The sequence below is a fragment of the Mchenga conophoros genome, linkage group LG9 (assembly GCF_057382185.1).
Source record: "Mchenga conophoros isolate Kocher_MC1m ecotype Shallow Benthic linkage group LG9, M_conophoros_male_GT1.1, whole genome shotgun sequence".
Taxonomy (NCBI): domain Eukaryota; kingdom Metazoa; phylum Chordata; class Actinopteri; order Cichliformes; family Cichlidae; genus Mchenga; species Mchenga conophoros.
In genome coordinates, this window is record NC_140534.1 from 9,114,449 (window position 1) to 9,141,060 (window position 26,612).

The following is a 26,612-nucleotide window of genomic DNA, read 5'->3' on the forward strand; positions in this document are numbered from 1 at the left end:
CCCTGAACCTGGTTATGCTGAAGGTTTCTTCCTGTTAATAGGGAGTTCTTCATTCCCTTTGTCACCGAGTGCTTGCTCTTGGGCATGTGCTCTCAGATTGTTGGGGTTTTCTCTGTATTACTGTAGGGTCTTTACATTGCAAGAGCCTTGAGGCCTGTTGTTTTGATTGTGTGCTATATGAATAAAACTGAATGGAACTGAATTTGATTAACGAAAGTTCTGAGATGATGTTAAACAGACAAGTGGGAACTTCGACTGCTGGACGCATGAGGATTGTTTCAAAGCTACGCAAATGAGTGAAGGAAGAAAGAAAACTAATCGGCTAAGGCAGGTTCATATACAAGTTCTCTGTCTCTGTTGAGTATTTAATATGTTTTGTTTTGTAGGCTTTATTTTGATTGGCACATATGGTCTTAGCTAATATTAACCTAATTCTCTTTTCTTGGTTCCTGACAAGATTTATGCAACCGTGCCTTGCTTCTAGTGATCACATGAAAATCAGGAGTTCTGACATCGTATTAATCACATATAATATTATTTACTGGTCACAAATAAACTGCTTGTTTTAAAATGTTCTTATGCAACATGCATTTTTGGCATGACATGCAATAAATGTGTTTACTTTTTAGACAGTGTATACTGTTGCACACTACAGATGCTTTTTGTTATGAAGTGCACAGGGTCATGTGGTAGAAATTGATCAGGTTAAAAGGCAATGACACGTTTTTTTATATAGCAGTTCTAACCGCAGACCTCAACTCTGTCAGAGTATCACTCAAACAACCGAGTAAAACAGGATCCTTAATCTGTCGCTTTGATCACAGTGTTTCTCCTGGGCCTCCTCAGAAGGAAGTAACAGTATCCAGGTCAGGGTTAAATGCTGCTCATTCTTCTCTTTCATACTGAAAACTGACATCCGCGAATGAGCCGAGCTCAATGAACAATATTCAACTTTTCTTTCCTTTTTTTTTCTTCACCTCATACACGAACTTCATGTCATCGCTGCCGATGCTCCAAAATAAGAAGCAAGTGTCAGGATTAAAAAGTGAAGAAAGAAAGTGTAAGTCATATAACTGCAAGGTAAATCAAAAGTTCTCACTCCAATCTCGCTGCCTCGATACATGGATTAGTCAGAAATGATTGTAAATTCTGTTGTGTCTGCGCCCTATTCTTGACAATGAAAGTTCCATTAAGTTTAATTTAGAAATGCAAATTACTGTTTATGTTTGTTATGATAGACAAGTGACAGGAGTCTTGAAATGCAGATGTGTTGCTAGCTCTTTTTTTTCTTTCAAATTGCAAATAGAAAGCCTCTGAGCGAAATAAGAACCAGAGAATATTATTATTCTCAAAGGCAGAAAGGCAAATATTACATGCATTCAAGCTTTGGCTGGAATACACAAGATATGCAAAGCAGCAAGAGGTGCAAAACACAAACGCGCTGTTGAACATGGAGTGCACATTTCCAATCAATTCACAACATTTGCGACGCCTAATCCCATCCCTACATAGAAGAAAATCCATACTGTGCTATCAGTACTCAAGGCTCAGACCCCAAACTTACTGTAAGCTTGGATTTATGATTAACATGCACCACTATGTAGGCATTAGATGCTGAGAGAAACATGTAAAGATGTGTCCGAAACACAGCTATAACAAGAGAAAGGAAGAAGAAAAGACAGAAGAGTTGACAATCAGACCCATCATACAGGGAAACTGTTGCTTTCTCCGAGATGATCAATAAGCAGATTGATGGTTAAATGTCCTTTTCTGGCAGTTAAGTCGTTCACATGGTTCTCTCACACTAAGGCTTTCACACTGTATCCCTGCACAGAGCGTCTGGAGTGCATCACTGACCAGCATGTTGTGATCTGACTACACACAGCTGCTGAAAACCAATCAAACATTCTTTATTCACCATCAGTTCCTCCATAAGAAGTTTGCAGTTGCTATGACTACAAAAACACTACCTGTAGAAACGTGCAGACATGACCTTGACTTTAAAAATATGAATCAGTGGCTTTTATCCATACCTATGGATGTTTTGGTAAATGGATTAATTCAGCGATCACAGGAAACAGACAACTTCATCATCTCTACTGACAGAGGATCTTCCTCCTTAAACACATAGACACACACAGGGAGTTGGTTCAGCCTCCTCCAACACTAAAAGCTGATTTAGCTGCAACTCTTGGTTGAGCCTATGACGTAACCTAGGCGAGCAACGATGCTTGTGCTTTGTGCTTTCTTGTTAACTACCTTGTGGTCGTGTCCCAGTGTTTTATATGCAGTGCTAGCCACCAGAGGATCAAATAAAATGCTGGGATTTCTGGGTTTTTTCCCCTCCCGAGATGCCACCCTTTGTTGCAGTTTTTTTTACTTCTGTGTACATTCCTTCACATCTATTCTGAAACTATCCACTTGTGAGCTACGACAATTCTCTCTAATAATTGATCCCATTGATCCATTCAAAAAAACGCAGTGCAAAAGTAGCCTGAAACACACAGGAGGAATGTAACATACTCACAGTAGTTGCAGGATGTGTTAAGGCTACGTCTAGTTACATTTCCATGATATGCCATAGTGATTTGTGATTACGTTGGATCCCCAGTTAACACATACGTCCCCTGTTAACACATACGTGCCTAGAAGTGAAAGGTCACGTGCCCCCAAGTGACAGCTGTCAATCACAGGATGTGGGAATTATCCAGCGCCCTAAGGTTATGGGAGACCATGAGAATAGCAGGCTCCTAATGTGACCACACTGACTAGTGAGAATTCTCGATTGCTAAAAACACAGTACAACTGAGCTGAAAAACGAGCATTTTTTTGAGCTGGCAAACTATATTTAACCACTTTTATTTACAATGAATTTCACAGGGGGGTTTACTGCGTGCTTTGTCCCACAAGGCCTTCTCTTCTTTAAATTTAAAAAATAAACAGAAAAGAAAGAAAGAAAAGCACTCTACTTTTGAATCACAGCAACAAATTAAAACACACACACACGATGGGAGGGCAACACTGGCTTCACACTGGATTTTTGGCACCTATTAAAAGAGTAATATCAAACATGGCATTGTCTTCACATCAAATATTTATATTAAAGCAGACTTCCCTCCTTTGTCTAGAAAGCCGGTATAATGTGCCTGTCTGGAAAGGGATGTGAGAAGTCATGGAGTATTACCTGTGATCCAAGAGTAATGGAAAGAAAAAAAAGTGCAACTGCTTGATGTGGAATTGTAACACATGGAGAATTACTGATAATCTGCTGTTATTCTTTCACCTAGGTGCTTGCACGGGAGGAATGTCTTGTGGGACGGAGCGTGCAGTGAAACCTCGTGTGAAATCCATTGTTTTTCTGCAAAGTACGAGTCACCCACGACAAGTAGAAGCGAACAAATACAATCACATTACTGTGTATAAATTATAGATGAGGTGTAAAGCAACTACACTGATGCAAAGGCGCAATGCTAGTTAGTGTCGTTTGAATGAACAAGAAAGGTATAGAGTTTAAAAAAGCACTGCTTTTTGGGGCATCCTTTACCTGTCTGGAGCTGCGGGGCGTCCATTGCGAGGCTTGTTGACCTGGGCGTACAGCGCCTCCAGGGGAGGACCGTTGTCTTGAAGGTTCAGGGAAGGAGGATGCGGGTTCAGAGGACTCTGGGGGAGATGGTAGGGGTGGCTGTAGGGATCTATGGTGCTGCTGTCTATTGATGAGCACAGCGATCCAATGCCGGCGTAAGTGTGGTCCTCGTCTGAGCTGAAGGTGCGGCTGACGACATCTTGGATCTCTGCGTACTCTCTCTCTTTTGCCTGCTTCTCACGGAGTTCCCGCGTCTTGGCCTGTATTCTGTCAGGAACACAATGAAGGGGAAATGTCAGGCAGGAGTTCTGAATTAGTGTGCACAAACACAACAAAAAAAAGCCAGATTAATGGTATAATATTTTAAGGATTTAGTAGTTTTGAGTTATCTAAAAAGGTTATTTCGAGATATGCAAATAATAATTAATTCTGCTTCTGAAGCTGAAATGTATCATACATATATAATAAGGAAGTAATGAGATAAAGCAACGCAGCTTACAGCAAACTTTCACATATTGATCATATATAAGGAGGAGATTCTCAGAGGTAAACCTCTAACGTGGCTTTCTTCTCTCGGCCCTCTAACAAAATAAGGTAGGAGGGAAACAGTTAGGCCTCATCTACGTCCTTCCTGCCCCTTCCTTCCCCTCCATGCGGCTGCTCTCCGCAGGATCACTTCCACAGAGCAGCCCCTTTCACGGGGCTTTCCTGTGTCAGAGAGGGGTTCCATGTGAATGCCCGTCTGTCTGCAACTAACAAGGCTCAGTCAGGGTGCTGCACGGGAGGGAGGAGAGCTTGCTTTGTGGGAGAAGAGGGATGTACAGTGAGGCGAAGAGAGGAAAAGGGGTGAGGACAGCAGGAGGAGGAGGAAGGAGGGGGGGCACCTCCCACTGTGGTGACCCTGGCAGCAGTCTCTGCACTGCTCACTGGTTCCAGATGTTGTATGTGCTGCAGGGTAACTCACTCATCCACACACGCACGGACACAAGCACGCTACCTCCCACCCGTGCTACATCTCCCTCTTACCTCAGGTCATAACCGACCTCTGATCCCCAACTGCGGCTCCTCGCAGATGATTGGCAGGTTTTGAAAGGAACTAGAACCCCCACACCCCCCACAGAAGTCTCCATCTCATGTGTGTGTATTTTAATAACAGTAATCACATTTCAAACAATCACCATTTTTCAGTGCTGAATTAACCCAATTCCCTCTTCCAACCCGTAGACCGCCTTGTTTATTTTTAGCTGTCCAAAATCCCATTTTCTCAGCATTATCTGCAGAATGAGATTTTGATGGAGTCCTGATGCAATGTTGCATGATGTGCAGTCATCTATAAAGCCCCGAAGCTAGTTTGGTGTATTTTTGCATGGCTCTGTACGAGGTAAACAATGGAAATGATCGGCTTAGCTGTGTGTAGTTGTCAGAAAGTCCAACAAGGGGGGAAAAGAAAAAAAAGACACTAAATCCCAGAAGCCTTTTCACCTGCCATCTGGCTAAAGTGATGTCAGATCTCTGCCAGGAAGGACCAGACAATGATGTTACCACAGGTTCACGGAAGTCCACTGGGATCTCAAGACCCTCTGGCATTTTATGGACTAATCAGATTCATGAAAACGGCAATATTGACATTTGGGATGAGATAATGGCCGGGGCTAGACTGGCGACATCAAGCTAAAAGAGAGAGACTTCTCCTCCAGGCCTCAGGAGTCCGGCATGGATAAGGCTAATAGGTGCATTTCAATAAGACGATCTTAACAAGCAAAAAACTGCAAAATTATGAGTCATGCTGCTTCCGCCACTGGCTTTATTACATCTGCATTCTGTGTTGTAACTTTGTTGCTTTTATGTAATAAAAATGTGTTCAAAAAAAAAAAAGGCTTTCATTTCAGCATATCTAATGCTTAATTTTTCATGAGCAAAGCCACGGCTCGTCTGGTTGTAGAAAAGATTTGTTTGCGTGTTTTAGGAGAAAACATATCAGCAATCCAAACCTGTTGCTCTGCTGTCAAAGCAAGACTTATCTTTTGGATGTCAGACAGAAAAAGGCTGGGTTGTGACGCGGTGTTGAGTTTTCATCTGTGGCCAGGTGGCAGCGGCTTTTCTCTGTGCCAAGCTGAGATTTGAAACGTGACTACTGGAAATGTAGCAGATGTAAAATGTGCGTTAATATACATTTTGAATTATGAACTTTAAACACACTGATGTGTCTCCAGTTTCTGCTGCTGCAGTGTCATCCAGCACTGCAAAAACACTCAAATACTTCAACAACTACTTGATGGAATAACATCAAAAAATGTTGGGAAATATATGCAAAACCAGGAGAATGAACCGGAACGAGACACTGACAGGCGTGTGTGTGTGTGTGTGTGTGTGTGTGTGCGCGCGCATGCGTGTGTTTGAAATTTGAAGCTTCGAGTGAAATGTCTTACGCAAACCTCTTTTACCATAGAGACATCCCACAACATAATATTATCACAATACTTCACCCACGATGTGACATTACAGCGACATTTTGTGATATGCTGAGTATTGTGCTAACATATATTGTGATTTATTGCTTTTTTCCCCAACAGCAAATTATGTCCTCGAGATTAAACTTTGTCAGTATGTGTTTGATCTAATAAAAGAAAATTATCTCACTTCAGTTTTATTTTTTTGCTACAAAATGAGATTGTCAAGCACATTTCCAGTTCTATAGGAATATCACTAAAAACAATCAGCTGACAGCCGGTGCTTGTATATATGTTGGGATGTATGTATGCATGTGTGTATGTGTGGAAGAGCATGTCCTCTTTTAGGATTTTCTGATTTGGATGTTTGTCAGCGAACATTTTCTCGGGTGGTGGTGGATGAGATGAGCCCTTTTGTTTGTAACATTCCCGGATATTATTATTTTAATGTATTTAGTAAAGTATCCATATATTGCGTCTGTATCAATAGATGCATGGTGATATTTTATCGATATCCGTGTATCGATAAAATATCACCATGCAAAATACAATATTTTCCCCAACGCTATTACAGCGGAGCCATTTTGACATGATATATTAGAAATACACAGCTGTTACTAATCACACTAATTGAGGCTCTGTACTAAACAAAACAGAACCTCCTGCAATGAGGAACACCTGTGTTTATTTATATTTCATGCAAAATGGCTGAAAACACAATTCTCAATCTACAGTCGCAAAAACCTTTAACTTTCCAGGCAAAACCATCACAGACGCATCAGAGGACTTCCATTGGTACTCAAAACCGAACAAGTCTCAAATAATTCGACCCATTAGTATAAAAATGAGCATTCGTCACACAGTACGTGAAAAAGTTTCATTTCTACAAAAACTCCAAAATATGGAGTAGAAACAAGAACGAAGAACACAACTCCTGTGCTGTAGTTGTTATCTGTAAACTCTTCTCGTGAATTATCATTCCATGTACAAGAACGTGGTGTACAATACTGCAGCTGCTCAAATGGCATCTATAAATACTCTTCTAGATTGTTCTCTTCTCTCCTGTGTTTCTCAGATTGCTTCCATCTATTGTTGGTGTCAAACCTGAACAAGTGTGAACAACTCTGAGCTGCTGTGTTCATGAAATTGCGCTAATCTACGCTTAGTTGCGGTAAACGTCTGCCGACTGCAGAAGTACAAAAGCTGGCTTTTTGTAACTCATGACATAGAGACTATTTGCTCAGAGTATAGCTGAGCAATTCAAAAAATAACTGCAATAAAGGTCACATAAAGGTCACATAAAGATCAGGGAGCCATCGTGGTGCAAGTCGAAAGCTGAACAAGTCTTGATATAACCACAACCACAGGAAACTGTGTTGGAATTTAGAAGCCGTTTTTCTGCTCTCTAATATGCTCATTAGCCCCGAAACCTCACACACCTGCTAACTGCATTCTTTGTGGGCAACCTGTGACTGCTGCTCCACTTCCAGGTCCTCTCATTCCCCCTGCCTTCTCCTCAGAGGCCACCCCTGCACTGCACCGTATATACTCCATTAGCCAATTAATGGCCCGGCATGTTAACACTGAGGAAAGTGCTGCCCACACTAAACACATTATTACTATCACATTATTACAGCCCCAATTACCAGGCCATCTCCTCTCGTCTCCTCTTTCCACATACTACATTTTTATAGTTGGCACGCCAAGGACACGATTCAAGCTCTACTTCTCCGGCTGGATTTTTATTCCAAGCATACTGTTGAAACTAAAGAAGAAGCGACAATTTGCCCATCCCAGGAGTGCCTCTGTATTTTTGTACCTCTTAAATTAAATGCGATGCCTGCTTACTTCATAACGGTGGAGTGGAAAGGCATTTCCTGCTGGTGAACAGACAGTCTAGACAGTCTAATGCGGGGAGGCTTTCAGGGCAGTTAAAGTTCAGCCCCTAATCCACTGACTGACCGTGTCTTCAGCAAAATTATGTGTCAGCCAGATGACGCCGCTCTCCCTTTAACATTTCAGCTTTCTCTCTGTTATTCTCCTTGTCAAACCGCATGCTCGCGCCAACTAAAGCTGGATTTGTAATGACGCCGTTACTATTAGCTGAACAGCGAGAAAAGAGGGCCGCGTGAAGCAATTACTTGAACTCTTCGTGTCGCTGGAGGAGAGTCCTGGTGTGAACTGGTGGCAACATGTCAGCTCGAGTCCTTTCTCTTCCGAGCTGAGTGAATCTCATTGTTAATCCTGCACTTGCTGTTGTTTGGACCAACAAAGCGAGAAGACTCCTTCTCCATATGTTTGTCAATCTTTAATCTACCCCAAAGGACACAAGGAGGAGATGGGAAGAGGCGGCGGCGGCGGTGCTGGTGGTGGGGGGCGTCTTTACTCTCCTACATTCATTTTGAAGTCAGCACGCTTGGAAGTTTCGAAACCATGCCTCTTCAATATGCATTGTTACCACGGCGGATGAAACAGAATGTATTTGCCATCTTACTTTCGCATCCAGCCGCCTTGAATAGATTTTTTTTTCAATACTCCCTCATCAAAAACGTGTTCTATTATTCTGAAAGTGCAGACGGAGTGCAGCATACATCTGAATCTAATCAAAGCGCGGTAAGTGACTCTGCTCGCAGCTGCCTGCGCAGAAGCGCAAAGCTCTGATAGCGCAGCTTTTCTGTTGACACTTGGCCCGCGACATAGTAGCGCAATCACAGAGATAATTGTTCGAGTTCCTGATTCGCAGCGCTAATAATCGGATTAACTTGCTGTAGGTATCAATATAATTACAAAAGTAATCACCCATCCCAATCAACCCGGTTGGAGCTTCCTTTGAACTCGCTATGCAAATGAGACTCGAATAGGATACTGAAATAATTAGGTGGTTCGACAAAATGGAACAATATCACTGGTACTGTGATCACTGGGAAGGAAAAGAAGAACTTTAAAGTCTAGGATCTTCATTCAGTGGGACAAAGTATCTTTAAGCTGAGCAAAATTATAAAAAGACGTTTCATTTGTTAAATAAAAGACTTGGATTTGCCGTTTGCTGTCAGAAGTGAATTGTGCTGACTATTTCAGAAGCGCGGGTCAGGTTTTTGTTTGGTGAGACTCAGCAGGAAGTGTAACAACAAACAACAGGAAGCAGGTCATTGTCCAGGAAAGAAAAAAAGAAGAGGAAAGAAAAAAGAGAGATAGTTTCTGCTGTGTTGTGGGGAGCGGGAACAAGGAGAGTGGCGCTGGAGTGCTGGCTGCTGATTAGAAGCCATGCGGAGCCAAGCAGATAAGAGAGAATGGACATCATAATCAGCAGCTGCAGAGAAAGACAGACGACAATGGAGTTGAGTCCAAGAGAAAAATGAAGGAAGACCATTGTCAGGTTGGCTTTGTGCACTTCCCACACTTTGGCCAAGGAAACATAGTTTCGGGGCGAACACGTGCAGCGATAACACAGAGACTGATAGAAGCTCCATCAGCACCACCACAACCATGCTTCTTTCTCTGTCACGCCTCGCTCCCCCACAGCTGTCTCCATGAATGAGAACCACAGACGCCCGGGATCCAATCAGAGTGCTGGGTATTTTCACGGTCCTCTCCATAGGAGCCAATCAGATAGAGCTGTCTTAGGCGCTGTCCAGTGGCTCAAAAAAACAAAGCAAAAAAGAATAATGGCCGCCTCTGCTGAGCTGAACATGGATTTATATCAGCCGGACCACAGGTTATAATGATGGGACATGAAGCAGCCAATCACACGAGCTGTATCCAATCTGCCAGATTTTTTTTTGCAAAACAAATCCTGCTCTTCATCAAGTGGGTCCGGCGCACTGTGGATGTAATGGAGTCTAAATTTTATGTACTCTCTTCTCCATCATTTTCAGTCTATAAGTGGCTGACAAGATATCAATGGAGGAGAACGGCTTTATGCAAAATAAATGGATTGTATCAGCGAGGAAGCACGGGCCAAGAATACACTGCATGAATCACATCAAGGTCAGAGTTTTAAATATATGACCATGGCTACCTTATTGCAGGGTAAAAAGGGGACAGGCTTTATGAATTAATCTGTTTCACCTCTTCAATGACTCCTATTTTGAATCACTAAAAGCCCCTGTCACAACTGTCTGCTCCAATTAATGACAGCGAATGTCAGCTGAGCTGGGAGTCTGGCCGCGGCCCATCCCGGGTCGCGGTGACGTGCTGTGCCGGTTGACGATTGCCAGCTTGGGAAGCCCGGTGAGTTCTGATCCATAATTTCATAAAAGCCCTCTGGAACGCCGGGTCTCTGTGTCAGCAGAGCAATCAATCACAGCACGAGCTGTACACGTTAGAGCTACGACAATCAAATGTAGCACCTCAGGAGTGTAATACAGTAGCGCTACCAGAAAATACAAGAAGTAATGGATTTCTGAGCCGTCACCCTGCTGAACCCCGGTGCTTTGAATATCGACTTGGCTCCGTGGCAGGTTGGTTTATTATTGCCCACCACAATTTCCCTCAGGATCCCCTTTCCATTAACTGAGGGACAATCCTGGTCTGGCTGAGTGATGGGATTTGGGAACAGGTACAAAAGGAAAGAATTAGGCTGCTCTCCTGCAGAGGAAGCAGGGCTGGGAGCGCACACATGCAGAACGGACACAAACAAGATGGGGAATGAGGATGTACGGCGAGACAAAGCGGCGGAGAAAGAACGTCAGCTGTGAAAGACGAGATTTAAATAACGTGGACGCGTTTGGATGGAGGTGCGGGAGTGCATGTGCTCCACATATCTCGTGCCCACTGTGTCTGTGTCGATTCTGCTGCTTAGCATGACAGCTCTCTGGGAGCTGCTCAAAGAAGAAAGATCTGGATGGACCACCAGAGCCACCAGTCTCCAGGGCACGCTGATGGAAATGTGTTGGGCCACCAGCCAGAGGGGGGTCATACCCTCAATGGAGAGAGGACCTTCGTTGCAACTTATAGGTGAATACCAGCAAGAAATGCATTACAGCTTTTTGAGCAAGGCCTCCAGATGTTCCTTTCAGCTGAGAAGAGGGCCCTTTGTGACATTTGTATGTGTTTGTGTGTGTGTGCATGTGTGTGTGCTTGCAGTTGTTTGTGTTTTCGACAGCCATCCGTCCTTCTCTTCCTTCGCTGCAACAGCGAGCGCTATCAAGTCCTATTGTTTCTATTCAATTAGCTGCCATTACCAACGGCAGTTTGATTATTGAGTTCATTTGGCTGGCGGGGAACAATGGAGGCAGCAAGCTGTCTTTTTCTTCACCAATACTGTCTAGCCCAGGCATGGGCAAACTACGGCCCGGGGGCCACATGCGGCCCGTTAAACATTTTGATCCGGCCCGCCAAACTTGAAAAAAAATTTATAAATTAACCTTGTTAATGTTTTATTTCCCCTGCAATTCTGATGTTTCCTCACTAGATGGCGCACTCTAGATATATTGCCTTTTTTGAGGTGAAGCGTAGGCCTATTACTCCACGTTTGCACTTTACCCTGTGACCCACCGCCCCTCTATGAAGATGAGCGGACCCAAGAAAATGAAAGTGGACAGAGAATGTCGAGTGTTCAAAAAGGAGTGGACAGCTAAATATTTTTTCACTGAATATCGATCATCTGCTGTTTGCTTGATATGCCAAGAAACTGTGGCGGTTTTTAAAGAGTATAATATTAGCCGTCACTTTGCCACAAAGCACGCTAATTATGCTAGCAAGCTCTCAACAAAAGAACGGGAAGCTGCTGCTGAGAAGTTGGCAGCTAATTTGAAGGCTCAGCAAAGTCAAACTGCCATTCAAGAGTCAAGTACCAAGGCCAGTTTTATGCTTTCATTCAAAATAGCAAAGGCCAGCAAACCACTGTCAGAGGGCGAGTTTTTAAAAGAATGTATGGTAGAGACAGCAGGTATTTTGTGCCCAGAGACCAAAGACAAATTTGAGAAAATCAGTTTATCACGGTGGACAGTGACTCGCCAAACTAATAGATGAAGATATCACCAGCATATTAAACAAAAAGTCATTCACTTTTTATTCTTTAGCACTGGATGAAAGCAACGATGTCAAAGACACTACTCAGCTCCTTATTTTTATCCGAGGAATCAACGAAACCTTTGAAATAACGGAGGAGTTTTTGACAATGGAGTCTCTGAAAGGACAAACACGGGGAGAGGACTTGTTTGAACGGGTGTCTGCAGCCATCGAAAATATGAAGCTTCCCTGGAGTAAGCTTGTTAACGTCACCACAGATGGATCTCCGAATTTAACGGGAAAAAACGTTGGCCTGCTGAGGAGAATCCAGAATAAAGTGAAAGATGAAAACCCTGACCAGGATGTCATTTTCCTCCACTGCATCCTCCACCAGGAATCTCTATGTAAATCGGTGTTACAGCTGAATCATGTTGTGAATCCTGTGGTGAAACTTGTCAACTTCATACGCGCACGGGGACTTCAGCACCGTCAGTTCATTGCATTCCTGGAGGAAACTGATGCGGATCACCAGGACCTGCTTTATCACTCCCGTGTCCGCTGGTTGAGTTTGGGCAAAGTGTTTCAACGAATGTGGGAGCTCAAAGAGGAGATTGGCGTGGTTTTTGGAGCAGCAGGGGAAGACTGAGGAATTTCCTGAGCTGAGCAACAAGAGCTGGATGTGTGACTTTGCGTTTGCTACGGACGTATTTTCACACTTGAATGAGCTCAACGTGAAACTGCAGGGGAAGGAGCAGTTTGTGCATGACATGCACACAAACGTGAAAGCCTTCAAATCCAAGCTGGCTTTATTCTCCAGGCAGATTTTGAACAAGTCATTCACTCATTTTCCTACACTAGCCACGCTGAAAGAGGCCGGAGCAAAAGTAAAGAAATACAGTGAGTCACTGGATGCACTGCACGGAGAATTCTGCCGTCGGTTTTTGGATTTCGATAAAATTGACAAGTCACTGGCCTTTCCTCTGTTACAAGACCCCGAAACAGCTCCAGAGGAGCTTCAGCTCGAACTCATCGACCTTCAGTCCGACCCTGCCTTAAAAGAGAAGTTCAGCTCTCTGAAACTAAATGACTTCTATGCTTCACTCAATGATGCCGCGTTTCCAAATCTAAGGCGAAAAGCGCAGATGATGTTGGCTTTACATTCAGCGTCATGAACATCAACAAAGCCAGCCACAGATCCAAGTTAACAGACCTACACCTCAGATCCATCCTGAGAATCGCCACAACAAAACTAACTCCAGACTTTGATGCGCTGGCTAAAAAAGGAGACCAACAACACTGCTCCCATTAAAATGTGTGTGTCTCCGTGATACGCACGTTGTTAAAATGAACAGTGAGCGCAGATCAAATATAACGCTTCACAGACTGACTTGCTGCAACTGTTTTGTTCTTGCACTGGTCGTTGTTGACTTTTGGCACCGGGTAAACAAATTGAATAAAAGGAACAGGACAAGTACATCTGCATCTCCTACCGTTTTTGGGGGAAAAAAAAAAAAAAGAGTCAGGAGGAGAGTGATGTGATATCCTGAAGGATAACAGAACTTTCAGTGCTTTAAAATAAAATGTTCATTTATTTGATTTTCAGTCTTTAAAGACTCATTTCGAAGTCAGAGATTTTATTGTAATGCTTTTCTTCATTTTCATTGGAAATTAAAGCACATGTTTTCTCCATATCCCAAGATGTGTATTTTTCCCCCAATGAGGTGATGTTTTCAAAGCATGCCATCTATCTGCTCCGGTTCCAGCCCCTTTGTCAAATGTTAGAACTCAATGTGGCCCACGAATCAAAAAGTTTGCCCACCCCTGGTCTAGCCCCAGAAGAGAATGAAACGGGGCTTGTCTGTGAGGGATGAGGCGCACGCAAGCAAAACCGACGCCTCGCCTCGGTTCGTTTGGACATCCCGGCGTCCACGGTGCCAGAGGACAAGAGGACAGAGGGCCAAAAGAGGAGGATGAAAAGGAACAGTGTATTCTTGAGCGATTAACAACCTGGGCGTGCTGCAGGGGAAGACAAATGGTGCGCTACATCGATTTCGCTATTACAATGAGCACTATTCAATCATGCTAAATCCACAGGGGCCTAAGAGCACCATTAGGAGGTCAGCGCCTCCGAATGGCACAGGCAACAACAATCTATAAATGATCTATTTAATGTACTGATATAAAAGAAAGGAGGGCATTTCACAAATTGACATCAGAGTGCTTTCCCAGAATTTCCCAACTGTGCCTCTGCCATTTTGTTAATTAGGTAGTTTGCTAATTTTCCAGTAATCACAGTGGGGAGGGGGGGGGGGGGGGGGGGGGGTGTTTCTTCCCCACTTTGTTCAGTTTAGACTGAAATCATTACAGTGCTGAAGCTCTCTTTGAGTACTCACCTCTCTTGTTCCAGTCTCATCTGCTGGGTCTCCTCTTCTGATGCCTGCATGTCCTCTGCTTTGGATTTAGTGGAGCTCCTCCTCTCCATCTTGTCGTCCAGCCGCTCGTCCTTCCGGTTCTTTCCAAACCTGGAAAAGAGAAAAGGTTTGGATTTATATTTGGGAAGCAGCTCAAAGGGAGCGTCCTTGGGAAGCCATCCATTATTGGAAGAATAAGAATAATGTGAATGTAATCAGAGTGCATCAAGACATATCAAATGATAAGACGACACACTGGCGATAGCAAGCTATCGCCAGTGTGTGAATGTGTGTGTGAATGGGTGGATGACTGAATGTAGTGTAAAGCGCTTTGGGGTCCTATGGACTAGAAAAGCGCTATACAAATGCAGGCCATTTACCATTTACCAATTCCCACCCTACCAACTGTCCACACAACACAGCAGAAAAGATTCAGCTATGGTATAAAAAGTAACTCTGCTTCCACTTTCTTCCTCTGTAGTTGATTACATTACACATATGGCCCACTGTGATCAAAAGTGTGCCAGACCAGTGAAAGCTCCCCTTTCACTCAGTGTAAAGAACTTCAACTACATATTTAGAGCCTTCTGTTTGACACCTGTGGTTTAGATGTTTGAAAGCTGTGCAACCAGGACAACTGGAAAGCTGGCTGATATCTCTAACACTCTGGCCAATGCAAACTTTTACAATTTAATGACAGGAGTGAGACACTGGTCTGGACATATATGAGGCAAGGTGAGGGACAAGCTGAGAGCATGATTCTCGTCAGATATGCTATGCACTTGGCAAGTCAAATGAGTGGAGAGTGTCTGAAGACAGAGCGTGAGAAAATGATGAGGAGAGGATACAGATCGCAGGCTTACAGCTGACGGGGGAGTACGGGGACATCTACAGGACCACACAGTCTCAAATGGCTTTGATATCTGATTCCATCGTCTGACTTCATCACTGCGCAGGATTACACGATAAAAGAGCAACTTCACGATGAGACTGGAACAGCAAATGCAGTTTTTATGGGAGCACGATGTCATATCCTGCTCCGTGGTGCAGCAAGCCGTGGAGGAAGTGAAAAACATGTACACAATGGAAGGATGAAAGGTACCAAGGGAGTGCACATCTGTACACCACACAGCAGCTCTATGCATGGCACACTGTCTGCTCTGGCATGACATCATGTTGCTGTGCTGGTGATTTGGCCAGTTTTTTTTGTCATAGTTTTCTCAGTATAGACTTTTACAATAGCTATAAAACAAATGAATCCAATCATCAGTCAATCATCTTTCACAAAGCTCAGTGGAGTTTAAAAGTGTGACGTGAGAAGAAATTTAACAAAAACAGGACTGGAATTTATTGATCCATTGGAACAAAACTCTGCGTTCTTGCATTACAAACACCAACATCGCTTCTGATGTCCCCTCTGGGCTTTTGTTTTTTTGACCACTCCCCTCTAACTTCAGACAGAGAAGACATCAAGCTCTGTGCGCTCCAAGCCCCACGATGCTGGGGATGGTATGGTGCCAAGTTTATTATACTTTTTTTTTTCCATGGCTGTTCTTTATTTGACAGTTTGAGAACTTTCTCTAAAAGCTGAAAAAAGATTACATCAGACGTGGTTCACTTAGGGCCAGTGAAAGGAAATATATTCATGAAATGGGAGACTGGTTCCCTCAAGGATGTTTATTATTCTACTTTACATTAAAAGCAGCCTGGACCTTTGTGCAAATGGCTTCTCTTTTGGTAGCACCTGTTTTGGAATTGCAATCTTTCGAATGTGCTACAGGAGACCCGAGTTTGTGGCTTCGTAAAGAGCCCAGAGGCAAAGGGAGTGATATGTGGGCTCTTTTGTAGCACAGATAGCATACATTACCTGATTAATTAATCAACAAATGGCTCTAGTGAAGGCATAAAACTCTGTGCTAGAGCTGGGAATGATAATAATAATGAACCTGCTATCTATCATCAGGGCAGGTGACAGCTTCCCTGGCTTCCCTTCAAGGACTTTCATTAACTTCCTGAAAGAAGTTGACCTTTCTGTTTTCAACACATAAATATGCTAAAAAGCACGATCACTGGAAAAAAGCTTGTGTTGTCTGTGAACAGTGACCCAAATGTATTTGTCTGCAACTAAAAGAAGGTGATTTGTGTGCAGGAGTGCCCAAACTTTCCATTGGGGCTACAAAGTTTTAGAGGTCGATCCCTGATCCACCATCAATCTTTATTAGTTTATAAGTGGATAACGGGGTGCGCAGCTGGAGAGAACAAGTCACGCTGCAGGTGTGTCCACATCTGTTTGAGATCACATCGACAAATTTTCTGCAGCATCAGTAAAGTGCAGTTATTTGCATGATTAGTGGGCTTCTCAACACTGTGGTGGAGCTGTGTGCCAACCAAAGTTAACCTCGTGTCTCATCAAGCTGGCTGATTGGTTGGTTGGACGCCCAGAGCTCAAACTTTTCCTGAGCTTCAGCCTATGCACCAGGTAACTGGGATGCTTACTACACTCCATTCTGACTTGGCTAAAGTTAAGAGTCATGTAGACATTTGCGTCAGTAATATGCTGGTGATTTTTTTTCCCTGCTGCTCACGTATAATTTAAAGTGGCACAGTAAGGTGATACTTGTGTGGAAAACTGTGCTCGGCTGAGCTTTCCTGGGGAGTAAGAAGCAGCTTAGTCGTCTTCAATGATTTGTTTGTTCACTTCTGGTAAAGAAGAGCATGCTTCACTTTTTAGCTACTTTTCAGAATCCAGTAATAGACTGTGCTCACACTACGGTCACATGAGCTGTAGTTTTAAAATGCTGAATGCTGCCATCAATGACTCAGACAACAGCAGTGAAATATCCAAAATTATTCACAAGAGAGCTACTGACTGAATCCTTTTTTCTCCATTTTATCTTTGTAGTTGGATCTGTTCAGATCAGTAACTCATGTGTAGAGTGCAATTGTTACGTTGTTATTCCCAGTATGAACATTGACAAATATACCTGTGCACTACTTAAGCTGTAGTAAAATACTATTACCCATAGTGTATATAAAAAAATACCTCTTTTAATTCTAAAATGTGACCTATGAAAGTGAACTAGTTTAAGTCAACTTGTAGCGTTTATGAAGAGCGAACTGTTTATCTCTCTCTCCTTTTGTTTTTGCTCAATCTCTTCCAGTCATCCACTAAAAACATAAAGTAACCTTAAGGGAGACAAACCTTGGCCCTCAACTTTTTTTCCCTTCATCTGGATCGACATCTGTACAGTGAGCAGAGTCTTACAGTATGACATAGTGCAGATTAAGCCAAGCAGGACTCTGAACACGCAGCAACTCCCACATGAGAAATTATTTTCCCATCGCTGGTGGCCAGAGGAGGAAGGATGCAGAGGTGAAGCACAGGTGAAGTAAAGGTTCTGCACTGCCTGAGCTATTAGAAGGCTACTGGGACACTTGCTGGCTTACAGCGTGGCTCTGTTCTTTATATGAACAGTCTGGGTCCCTCCAGTGGGAACCACAGGAGAGCAGAGGACTACACTAATGCCAGTATTATATTTAACACTAGCTATTTTCCCCAAAGGAAAATATGAAGCTCCTTGGCATCAGCAGTTGTGTGTACTGTGTAATGGCAAAACATATTGACTTTCATACCTGTCTCTGAAAGATAAGTGTCACATGTGAGACCTGAAAGGAATCTAACAAAAAACAGTAACGATTTGGAGTTAATCAGCATCAGCTGGCACGGGGAAACTCGAGAATTTCTCCGTAAAACTCTCAAACTGGTATTGGCACCTTGGCATTAATCGGCACAGGCAGCAGAGCAGTCATATTGACAGCGAGGCCAATGAGGCTTGATAATAAGATATTGACTGGCAGCTGCAAGTCGGGAGTAGAATGACGATGGTGTAACTGTAGCATACATAGAACTGATTTTACCCTAAAGCTCTGGCCAGCTTCCTAAAGACTGGACTGCACTACGGTGTATTCGGAATCTGGAAACTGCCATAAGATTTTAAGAGCAGAAACTTTTGAACTGGAGGATAGGAATTCTTGATACTTGATGCTTACAGATCCAACTTCTGATTCCTTTACGGATTCTGGATCAGTTCTCTGTGTTGCCTGAACAGTGCAGATTAGGAAAAGGCTATGCTGTCATGAGCCTAACATCACTATGCTGCAGTGCACAGAAGAGAACAACTATTGATCAAAGAGAACTGTAATATTTGTAGGGGTATGATGCCAGCGTATCCTTCAACATCAACTCCAACCTTCATTTTATTACCTCTGCCGAGGAGGTTGTTTTTGGCAGCACTGGCACATGTATTCTGATAAAACCTTGTAGGGGTGTAGAGTGGAGTCATGTTAACAATCCATTAAAATTTTTCTCACATACACCAAGACCTTCAAGGTCGACTTAATGATTTATTGGTTGAAAATTGACAAAAAGGCCTAGAACTTAAAAACTATGATTCTAAAAAGGAAATTGTGTCATGGTCCTGGGTCGTGTGACCCAGTGTGTTATGCTTAACCTATTTTGATGTTTATTGTTTGCTTAGGTTCTTTAAGGTAGTCCAGTCCTTTTTGTAATTATGTTACCCTTGCATTACGTCTCCCTTGCCCTTCGTGTGGTTATGTCTGTGTGTCTTGTACTGTCAAGTTCATGCTGTCAGTTATGTCACCTCCCCCTGTACTACGTCTCCCCGGTTCATGTCTCATGTTTCCTGTTTTACTTTGAAGGCCTGCATTCACTGTCTGTGTATTCAGCTCACTCCTCCTGTCCTGTCGTTAAGTTCATGTGTGTCAGCTGCGTTCCCATGTGTTTCCACTTCCCCTGATCATCCCTCATGTGTATTTAGTCTCTGTGTTTTTTACAGTCTGTGTCGCGTCGTCTGTGTTCCCACCCTCCATGTTTCCATGCCCGGTCTGTTGCATTCTAAGTCATAGCCTTACCTTAGTTCATTCCCAGTTTAGGTTTCTGTTTAGTTATTGCTTTCGTGCTGCCCTTATTCTTGTTTGTTTCTCTTGCGTTACCAGCCACAATAAAAGGCTCGCTTTTGTTTAAAGTTCACTCCCGTCTGCTCACTTGTGTTCGCACCTGGGTCCACCACTCACACCACCGCACGGTCTGTCACAGCGGACCGCGACAAATTGTGGAATACACCAGGCACAAATACACGCACACGCAGGTATGTACTGCCAATTTCCACATTTATTGGTTTGTTTGTTTGACAGCTGACTCAGTCGCACAGCCTGACAGCTCACGAGCCCAGCTGATCTCCCCTCGCCGCTCCTCCCCGTCTCACTATAAACACAGCGGAGGGAGACCATCATCAGTACATAAACACCATCAGCTGTTCTTACCGGCCTCGCAGCGCCGCCCTGTTGAGCCTTCTGCTCCACTCCTCCCCGGCAGCTGCGCCCGGGGCCACGCCCCCGCCACACACCCCCACCGCCCGTTCGAGGCCGGGGAGCCGTCCGGCCGAGCCAACTCCCCCCCTCGCGAGCGAGAGAGGAAATCGGCCACCGCCATCTGTGCCCCCGGCCTAAGGATCACCTTGAACTTAAAGGGCTGCAATGCCAGATACCATCGGGTGATCCGGGCGTTGGCATCTTTCATGCGGTGGAGCCACTGCAGCGGGGCGTGGTCCAAACAGAGGGTGAATGAGCGTCCCAGGAGGTAATAGCGCAGGGAGCCGACCGCCCACCGGATGGCCAGGCACTCCTTCTCCACGGTGCTGTACCGGCGCTTGCGCTCCGCTAGCTTCCGGCTGATGTACAGGACAGGGCGGTCAGCTCCCCTCACCTGCTGAGACAAAACGGCTCCCAGCCCTCTGTCCGAGGCGTCAGTCTGCAGAACAAACGGGAGGGAAAAGTTAGGAGCGTGAAGCAGCGGCTCCCCACAGAGAGCGTTTTTCACTCGCACAAACGCCGCCTGGCACGGCCCCGTCCACTGGACCAGATCCGGGGCACCCTTTCGAGTGAGATCGGTCAGGGGGCTGGTTAGCTGCGCAAACCCCGGCACAAAGCAACGATAGTAACCCGCCAACCCCAAGAACCGTCTCACCTCCTTTTTCGTCCTGGGGCGCGGGCAGGATGCGATAGCCGCCGTCTTCTCCACCTGTGGCCACACCTGCCCGCCCCCCAGGTGGTACCCCAGATACTGCACCTCCCTCCGTCCAACCGCGCACTTCTTCGGATTGGCCGTGAGCCCCACCCCCCTCAGGGACTCCAGGACCGCGGCCACCCGCAGCACATGCTCCGCCCAGGTGTCGCTGTGGATGATCACGTCATCCAGGTAGGCGGCAGCATACGCCGCGTGCGGACGCAGTACCCGGTCCATGAGACGCTGGAAAGTGGCCGGGGCCCGGAACAGGCCGAACGGGAGTGTCACGAACTGGTACAAACCGTACGGAGTGGAGAAGGCCGTTTTCTCCCTGGCCTCGGCAGACAAGGGAATCTGCCAATAGCCCTTGGTTAAGTCCAGCGTCGTGAAAAAGCGGGCCGTGCCTAACCGGTCCAGGAGCTTGTCGACCCGAGGCATGGGGTAGGCATCAAAGCGTGACACTTCGTTCACCCTGCGATAGTCGACACAGAACCGTATAGACCCATCCTTCTTCGCCACCAGAACGATGGGGCTACACCAGGCGCTGTGCGACTCATCTATTACTCCCATCCTCAGCATTTCCGCCAATTCCCTCTGCACGATTTTTCGCTTATGCTCCGGGAGCCTGTAGGGCCGTGAACGCACCGTCACGCCGGGCTGCGTCACGAAATGGTGCTCGATGAGGGACGTCCGGCCGGGCAGGGGGGAGAACACGTCCGCAAAGCGCTGTTGCAACGCGACAACGTCCGCTCTCTGGGCCTGTGTGAGATGGTCATCACAAGGGAGGGAGGTGGAAATGATAGAATTTGGCACCTCAGGCCCCAACTCATCTCTCTCCTTCACCAGGCTCACCAGAGAAGCGGTTTCAGCCTCTCTCCACTGTTTGAGGAGATTGAGGTGATAAATCTGCGTGGATCCTCCCCTGTCCGACCGAGCGACCTCATAGTCCACGTCCCCGACACGCCGTGTGACCACAAAGGGACCTTGCCACTTGGCGAGCAACTTCGAGCAGGAAGAAGGGAGTAACACAAGCACTTTATCCCCCGGTGAAAATTGCCTGAGTCTAGCCCCTCTGTTATACAGGCGTTGCTGACGCTGCTGAGCCTGGAGCAAATTCTCCCGTGACAACCTCCCCAAAGTGTGGAGTTTTGCTCTCAGGTCCAACACGTACTGAATCTCATTTTTGGCGGGGCTCGGACCGTCCTCCCAGCTTTCTTTAATCAGGTCGAGCACCCCACGTGGCCTCCTGCCGAGCAGCAGTTCAAAGGGAGAAAGTCCCATGGAGGCCTGGGGCACCTCCCGCACTGCGAATAACAGAGGGTCTAGCCAGTGATCCCAATTGCGTTCATCCTCGTTAATGAACTTCCGAATCATGGATTTTAAGGTCTTATTCAGCCGCTCCACCAGCCCGTCAGTCTGAGGGTGGTAGACGCTGGTCCGAATAGATTTAATGCCCAGTAATTCGTACAGTTCCCGCAGTGTACGAGACATAAACGACGTGCCCTGGTCAGTCAGTATCTCTTTCGGGATTCCGACTCGGGAGATGACCTGAAACAGTGCCTGCGCCACACTTTTAGCCGAGATGGTGCGCAGCAGAACTGCTTCCGGGTACCGCGTTGCGTAATCCACCAGGACTAACACAAAGCGGTAACCGCGTGCACTCCGGTGAAACGGCCCGATGAGGTCCATGCCGATGCGCTCAAACGGGACCTCAATGAGGGGGAGAGGGCGCAGAGGCGCTCTCGGTATGGCTGGCTGGTTAACAAGTTGGCAGTCCGGGCAGGACGCGCACCAGCGGCGCACATCCGCTCGGATGCCAGGCCAATAAAATCGGGCCGTTATTCGCTCCAGAGTTTTCTCGTAGCCCATATGCCCTGCCATGGGGTTATAGTGGGCCGCCTGGAAAAGCGTTTCCCGGCGGCCCTGCGGCACCAACAACTGGGTGTGTGTTTCCTCAGTCTGAGTGTCACGACTCACTCGATATAATCGGTCCTTTAATAAGACGAAACGCGGGTAGGTCTGCGCGGCCTCAGGGCGCACCACGTGACCATCAATAGCCATCACTTGGTCAAAGGCTGAGCGTAGGGTGCCGTCACGAGACTGCTCCAGTGGGAAATCACCCATGGGGGACACTTCCGGGGCCGGCGTCCCCTGGTGCCGGCACACGGCGCCTCGGGGCCGGCACTGGGGCCTGTTTGGCCGGCCTCCGTCCGGCGTCCCCGGATTCCCCTGCTCCACCGGCAAGGTGGTCCTCCGCCAGCGTCACCGCTACCTCCAAGCTTGCGGGCCGGTGGCACCGGACCCATCTCGCCGTCTCCGCTGGTAATCCTTCCGTGAACTGCTCCAGCACCACCTTGTCCACCAGCTTCGTCTCGCCCACCGATGTTCCCGGCTGCAGCCAGCGCACCGCCGCGTCGCGCAGCTGTCGGGCCCAGGCGAATGGTCGGTCCGTTGTAGCCAGCCGACAGGCCCGGAACCGCCGGCGATGGTCTTCGGCGGTGAGCCCCAGCCTGTCCACCACCGCCCGGCTCACATCCGGGAAGCTGCTCCTTGACGCCGGAGGCAGACTCAGGGCCGCTGTTTGTGCCTCCCCAGACAGCAGGGGGAGCAGCCGCGGAGCCCACTCCTCCCGCGGCCATTGGCAAGCCTCCGCCGTGGCACGGAAGGTCTCCATCTGTGGGTCGTCCCCGTCCCCCATCCGGGGCACCGTCACCAACAGTGGCGAGGGCTTCGGCGTGGCAGCGGCCCCGACCAGCCGCTCCAGAACTAGTGTCTGTCGGTCCGTTTGCTCCCGCAGCGCGGCCAGGTGGGCACGCTGGTCGGCCGCCTGATCCCGGCTCATCGCCGCCATCTCCGCCAGCATCTGCGCCAAGTATTGCAGGGGCTGGGCGGGTGGCGCGGCCTGTGGGTCGGACATATCCCCACCGGCACTCTCCTGGGTTTAGGCACCACTTGTGGAATACACCAGGCACAAATACACGCACACGCAGGTATGTACTGCCAATTTCCACATTTATTGGTTTGTTTGTTTGACAGCTGACTCAGTCGCACAGCCTGACAGCTCACGAGCCCAGCTGATCTCCTCTCGCCGCTCCTCCCCGTCTCACTATAAACACAGCGGAGGGAGACCATCATCAGTACATAAACACCATCAGCTGTTCTTACCGGCCTCGCAGCGCCGCCCTGTTGAGCCTTCTGCTCCACTCCTCCCCGGCAGCTGCGCCCGGGGCCACGCCCCCGCCACAGAAATGTTGCAACTTACATCATCATAAAGCGATGATGTGTTTTTTTTCTACCCAGTATCAGTCCACCAGACCGAAGCAGTGTTTAATGATCCACTGTCAGCCACCTACCTCACTGTGGCGAGCAGCAGGTAAGAGTGATGCATACACAAATACACACAGAGGAAGACTGCGAGATGAGACGCAGATTGCACAACTATCATGTGTGCAGAGACGTTCCGTAGATGCGATCAGCACTGTAGTCGCATGCAAACAGAATCTAGACAAATTCAGAAAATATTCACAACTCATTCATTCAAAGCCTGAGCTACTCTGGGCTATTTATCACTTTTTAGTCCTGATAATGACTGATTGGCTATCAAAGCTCATTTGGATGATGCGTAATCTGACATGCATCAGTAAAATCTGCTTTATTAATGTTATAATGGCCGCAGATTTGATTAAACGTAGAAAGCAAAATTGAAGCATTCAATCCACGTGTCCTGACTTTGACATCTGCAGACAGCAACTGATCAAATAAAATGTTTTCAAAATGCTGTCACACATTAGGCGTATTACTGAGTAGCAGCCTTCCCTGGATTTGTCTGCTTCCATTAGAAAAGGAGTCAGTAAATAGGTACTCCATTCAGCGTGATACATCATCATACATCACAGAAAGCAGAAGGGTTTATACCACTGGCTGTGGATGCCTCATACATCATCTTCATCGATTTACAGGGTGATAATTCTTCAAGGCTGCGATGCAACAGAGGAGTAAAAAGTCAAAGACAGAATTTCAAAAGATATGAGGGGGGAAAGAGTAAATTATGCAAAGCCTTGAAGCCAGTTTGATTGTTACAATCATTTAATCTGGGGAGTGGATTAGAAGGGAGCTAATCTGTTTTGACATCTTCTGTGGGGAATTTCGCAGTTTGTTGCTGACTTAGGAAGAAAAGACAGGGGAAAAAATGGCTGTCTATTCCTCCTTTGAAAATTTGTGGGATTTTTAAAAGTGAACCCGAGGGTATGACGGACCACACGGCTTACCCTGCAGATGATGCGCTCATCATATGAGGTGTTACATCTTCTGGCATTATTCAAACCTGCAAATGGAACTAGGTGAGCGAGAAAGGAGGGGGGAAAAATAAAAATGACTGCATCTATCAATTTGAGTAAGTGATGAGAAGATAATTTCAAGGGCAGACAGAGAGAATCATTATGGTTTCTGCTCAGCCAACCTGAAAGTTAATCCAAATCTCCCAGGGCGAAGTCCCCGGCAGACATCTGATGTGGTGTCTGAGCCCCCCCCCCATCGCCTCCGACTGTATTTGTGGCAGTCAGGAAGAAAATTAATTTTTATGCCTCCACCCCTGCATTTCATGGTGATAATCTATAAAGCACCATTAAAATACTCTTTTCTCTCAGAGAAAAATCAAGACTTGTGATTATCGTCATATTTGGCTTTGGTGAGTAAACACTCTCCACCTGAGGTGAGACACATAGCTGTCTCATAAAAACAATAAGATAGAAAAAACAAAGTAGGAACTTTTTTCTCTTCCCTGGGAATCACGCTGTGACCCAGCGATCGTTAACGGGCATTAAAGGCGCATTCGTTATCGTAGAGTGGCCTCAGAGTAACGCTGCCACCGCTGGTTTCCTGGGACACCAACCCCACAGTGGTATGGGATGATGCCTCCAACAGCCACTGGCTGATTATCTCCCTCCCCGTGGAACTCATTATCTGCAACCTGTAATGTCAGTCAGTTCCTTCCCTGCTCAAACAGACCTCTTGAACTAGAATGTGTAGAATGTGGAATTCCTCAGGAAAGCATTTTCCTTAATATCTTAAGGAGCAAGACTGCAACCCTCCGTGTGTCAGATCTTTGAGTTCATAGTGTCTTGGGTTTGGTGGTGGTATAGCATGCACCTTCAGAATAACACAGCCTTTAATACTTCTGCACATCCTCTTGCCTTTTATAGAGACTGCTTCCCACAGGTCACAGCTTTCGCCTCATTGGATAAGCCCATGTGTACACTAAACCAATCAATTTCCTTCAGAGAAGCTGTGGACAGCTGTTGTTGATTGGCTGCAGCTCTGGAGGGAAGTCGGGCCTAATTCTTCCAGTGATGGTGTGAAAAAAGCAGGAGCGGGGGCGTAGGAGGAGGGAGGATGGGAGTCAGAATGGTTCATCCCAGGCGAGACAGTGATGGGTTCTGCACCGTGGAGGCATGACATGCATTTATTCATGACATCAGTGCACCACACCCCAGTAGGGGGACAATGCCACAGGAAAAATAATATTTTCTCCAGAAAGTTTTACACCTCTTAGGTCTTTCAGCTGAACAGCAAAGACAGCTGTCACGTCGAGGATAGATCAGTTTCAGTAATGCTTTGTGTATTTTTAGCTGTTTTTTTCTCCCCACACTAAAATAATGACAAAGAAAAATATTTTACAACCATACGCAATCTGGGATCATTTTGCTTAAACGTTCTATTTCTCAACCAATATCACTGTCTCGACACATTTACCATAAAGAGCTTATTGAATGGAAATGAATTCCCTGACAGGTGCATTGAAATTGGTGCCATACCAACCTGTAGAAAATTGGTTTTGGCCTTAAAATGCACCCTTTTTCCTGCCATCTCAGACAGTATTTCCTGTTCTCTGTCAGTCAAGCTTCCTGTTTTTTCCCCCTCTCTTCACTATTGTTTTACAGACTTTATCCAACATCCTTAACTCAGTTTTTCTTTTAGATTTTCAAATTCCAGCATGTGAGAATCTGATTTTAACTGAGAAATGTTCTTTTTGGTCGCAGAGACCATAGAAAACACACGGATACGATGCTCCCTCGTCTATTTAGTCCGGGAGATGAGGCGTTCATGTTTCCCAATAAGAATTTCAAATTTAA

At 46.1% G+C, this 26,612-nt stretch overlaps 1 protein-coding gene and 1 pseudogene across 2 annotated transcripts in view; one reads left to right on the plus strand and one right to left on the minus strand.

Moving 5' to 3' along the window:
* The window catches only part of LOC146566719 (partitioning defective 3 homolog), a 357,883-nt gene that overhangs the window by 77,364 nt on the left and 253,907 nt on the right, over positions 1 to 26,612 (minus strand). For both annotated transcript variants that reach the window (XM_085286313.1, XM_085286312.1), the window contains exons 20-21: positions 14,379 to 14,507; positions 3,545 to 3,850 (exon numbers count right to left, since the gene is read on the minus strand). In XM_085286313.1, the coding sequence (XP_085142439.1) occupies positions 3,545 to 3,850; positions 14,379 to 14,507 (435 nt within the window). The remainder of the gene's footprint in view (positions 1 to 3,544; positions 3,851 to 14,378; positions 14,508 to 26,612) is intronic.
* On the plus strand, positions 12,155 to 13,604 carry LOC146566720 (general transcription factor II-I repeat domain-containing protein 2-like; annotated as a pseudogene).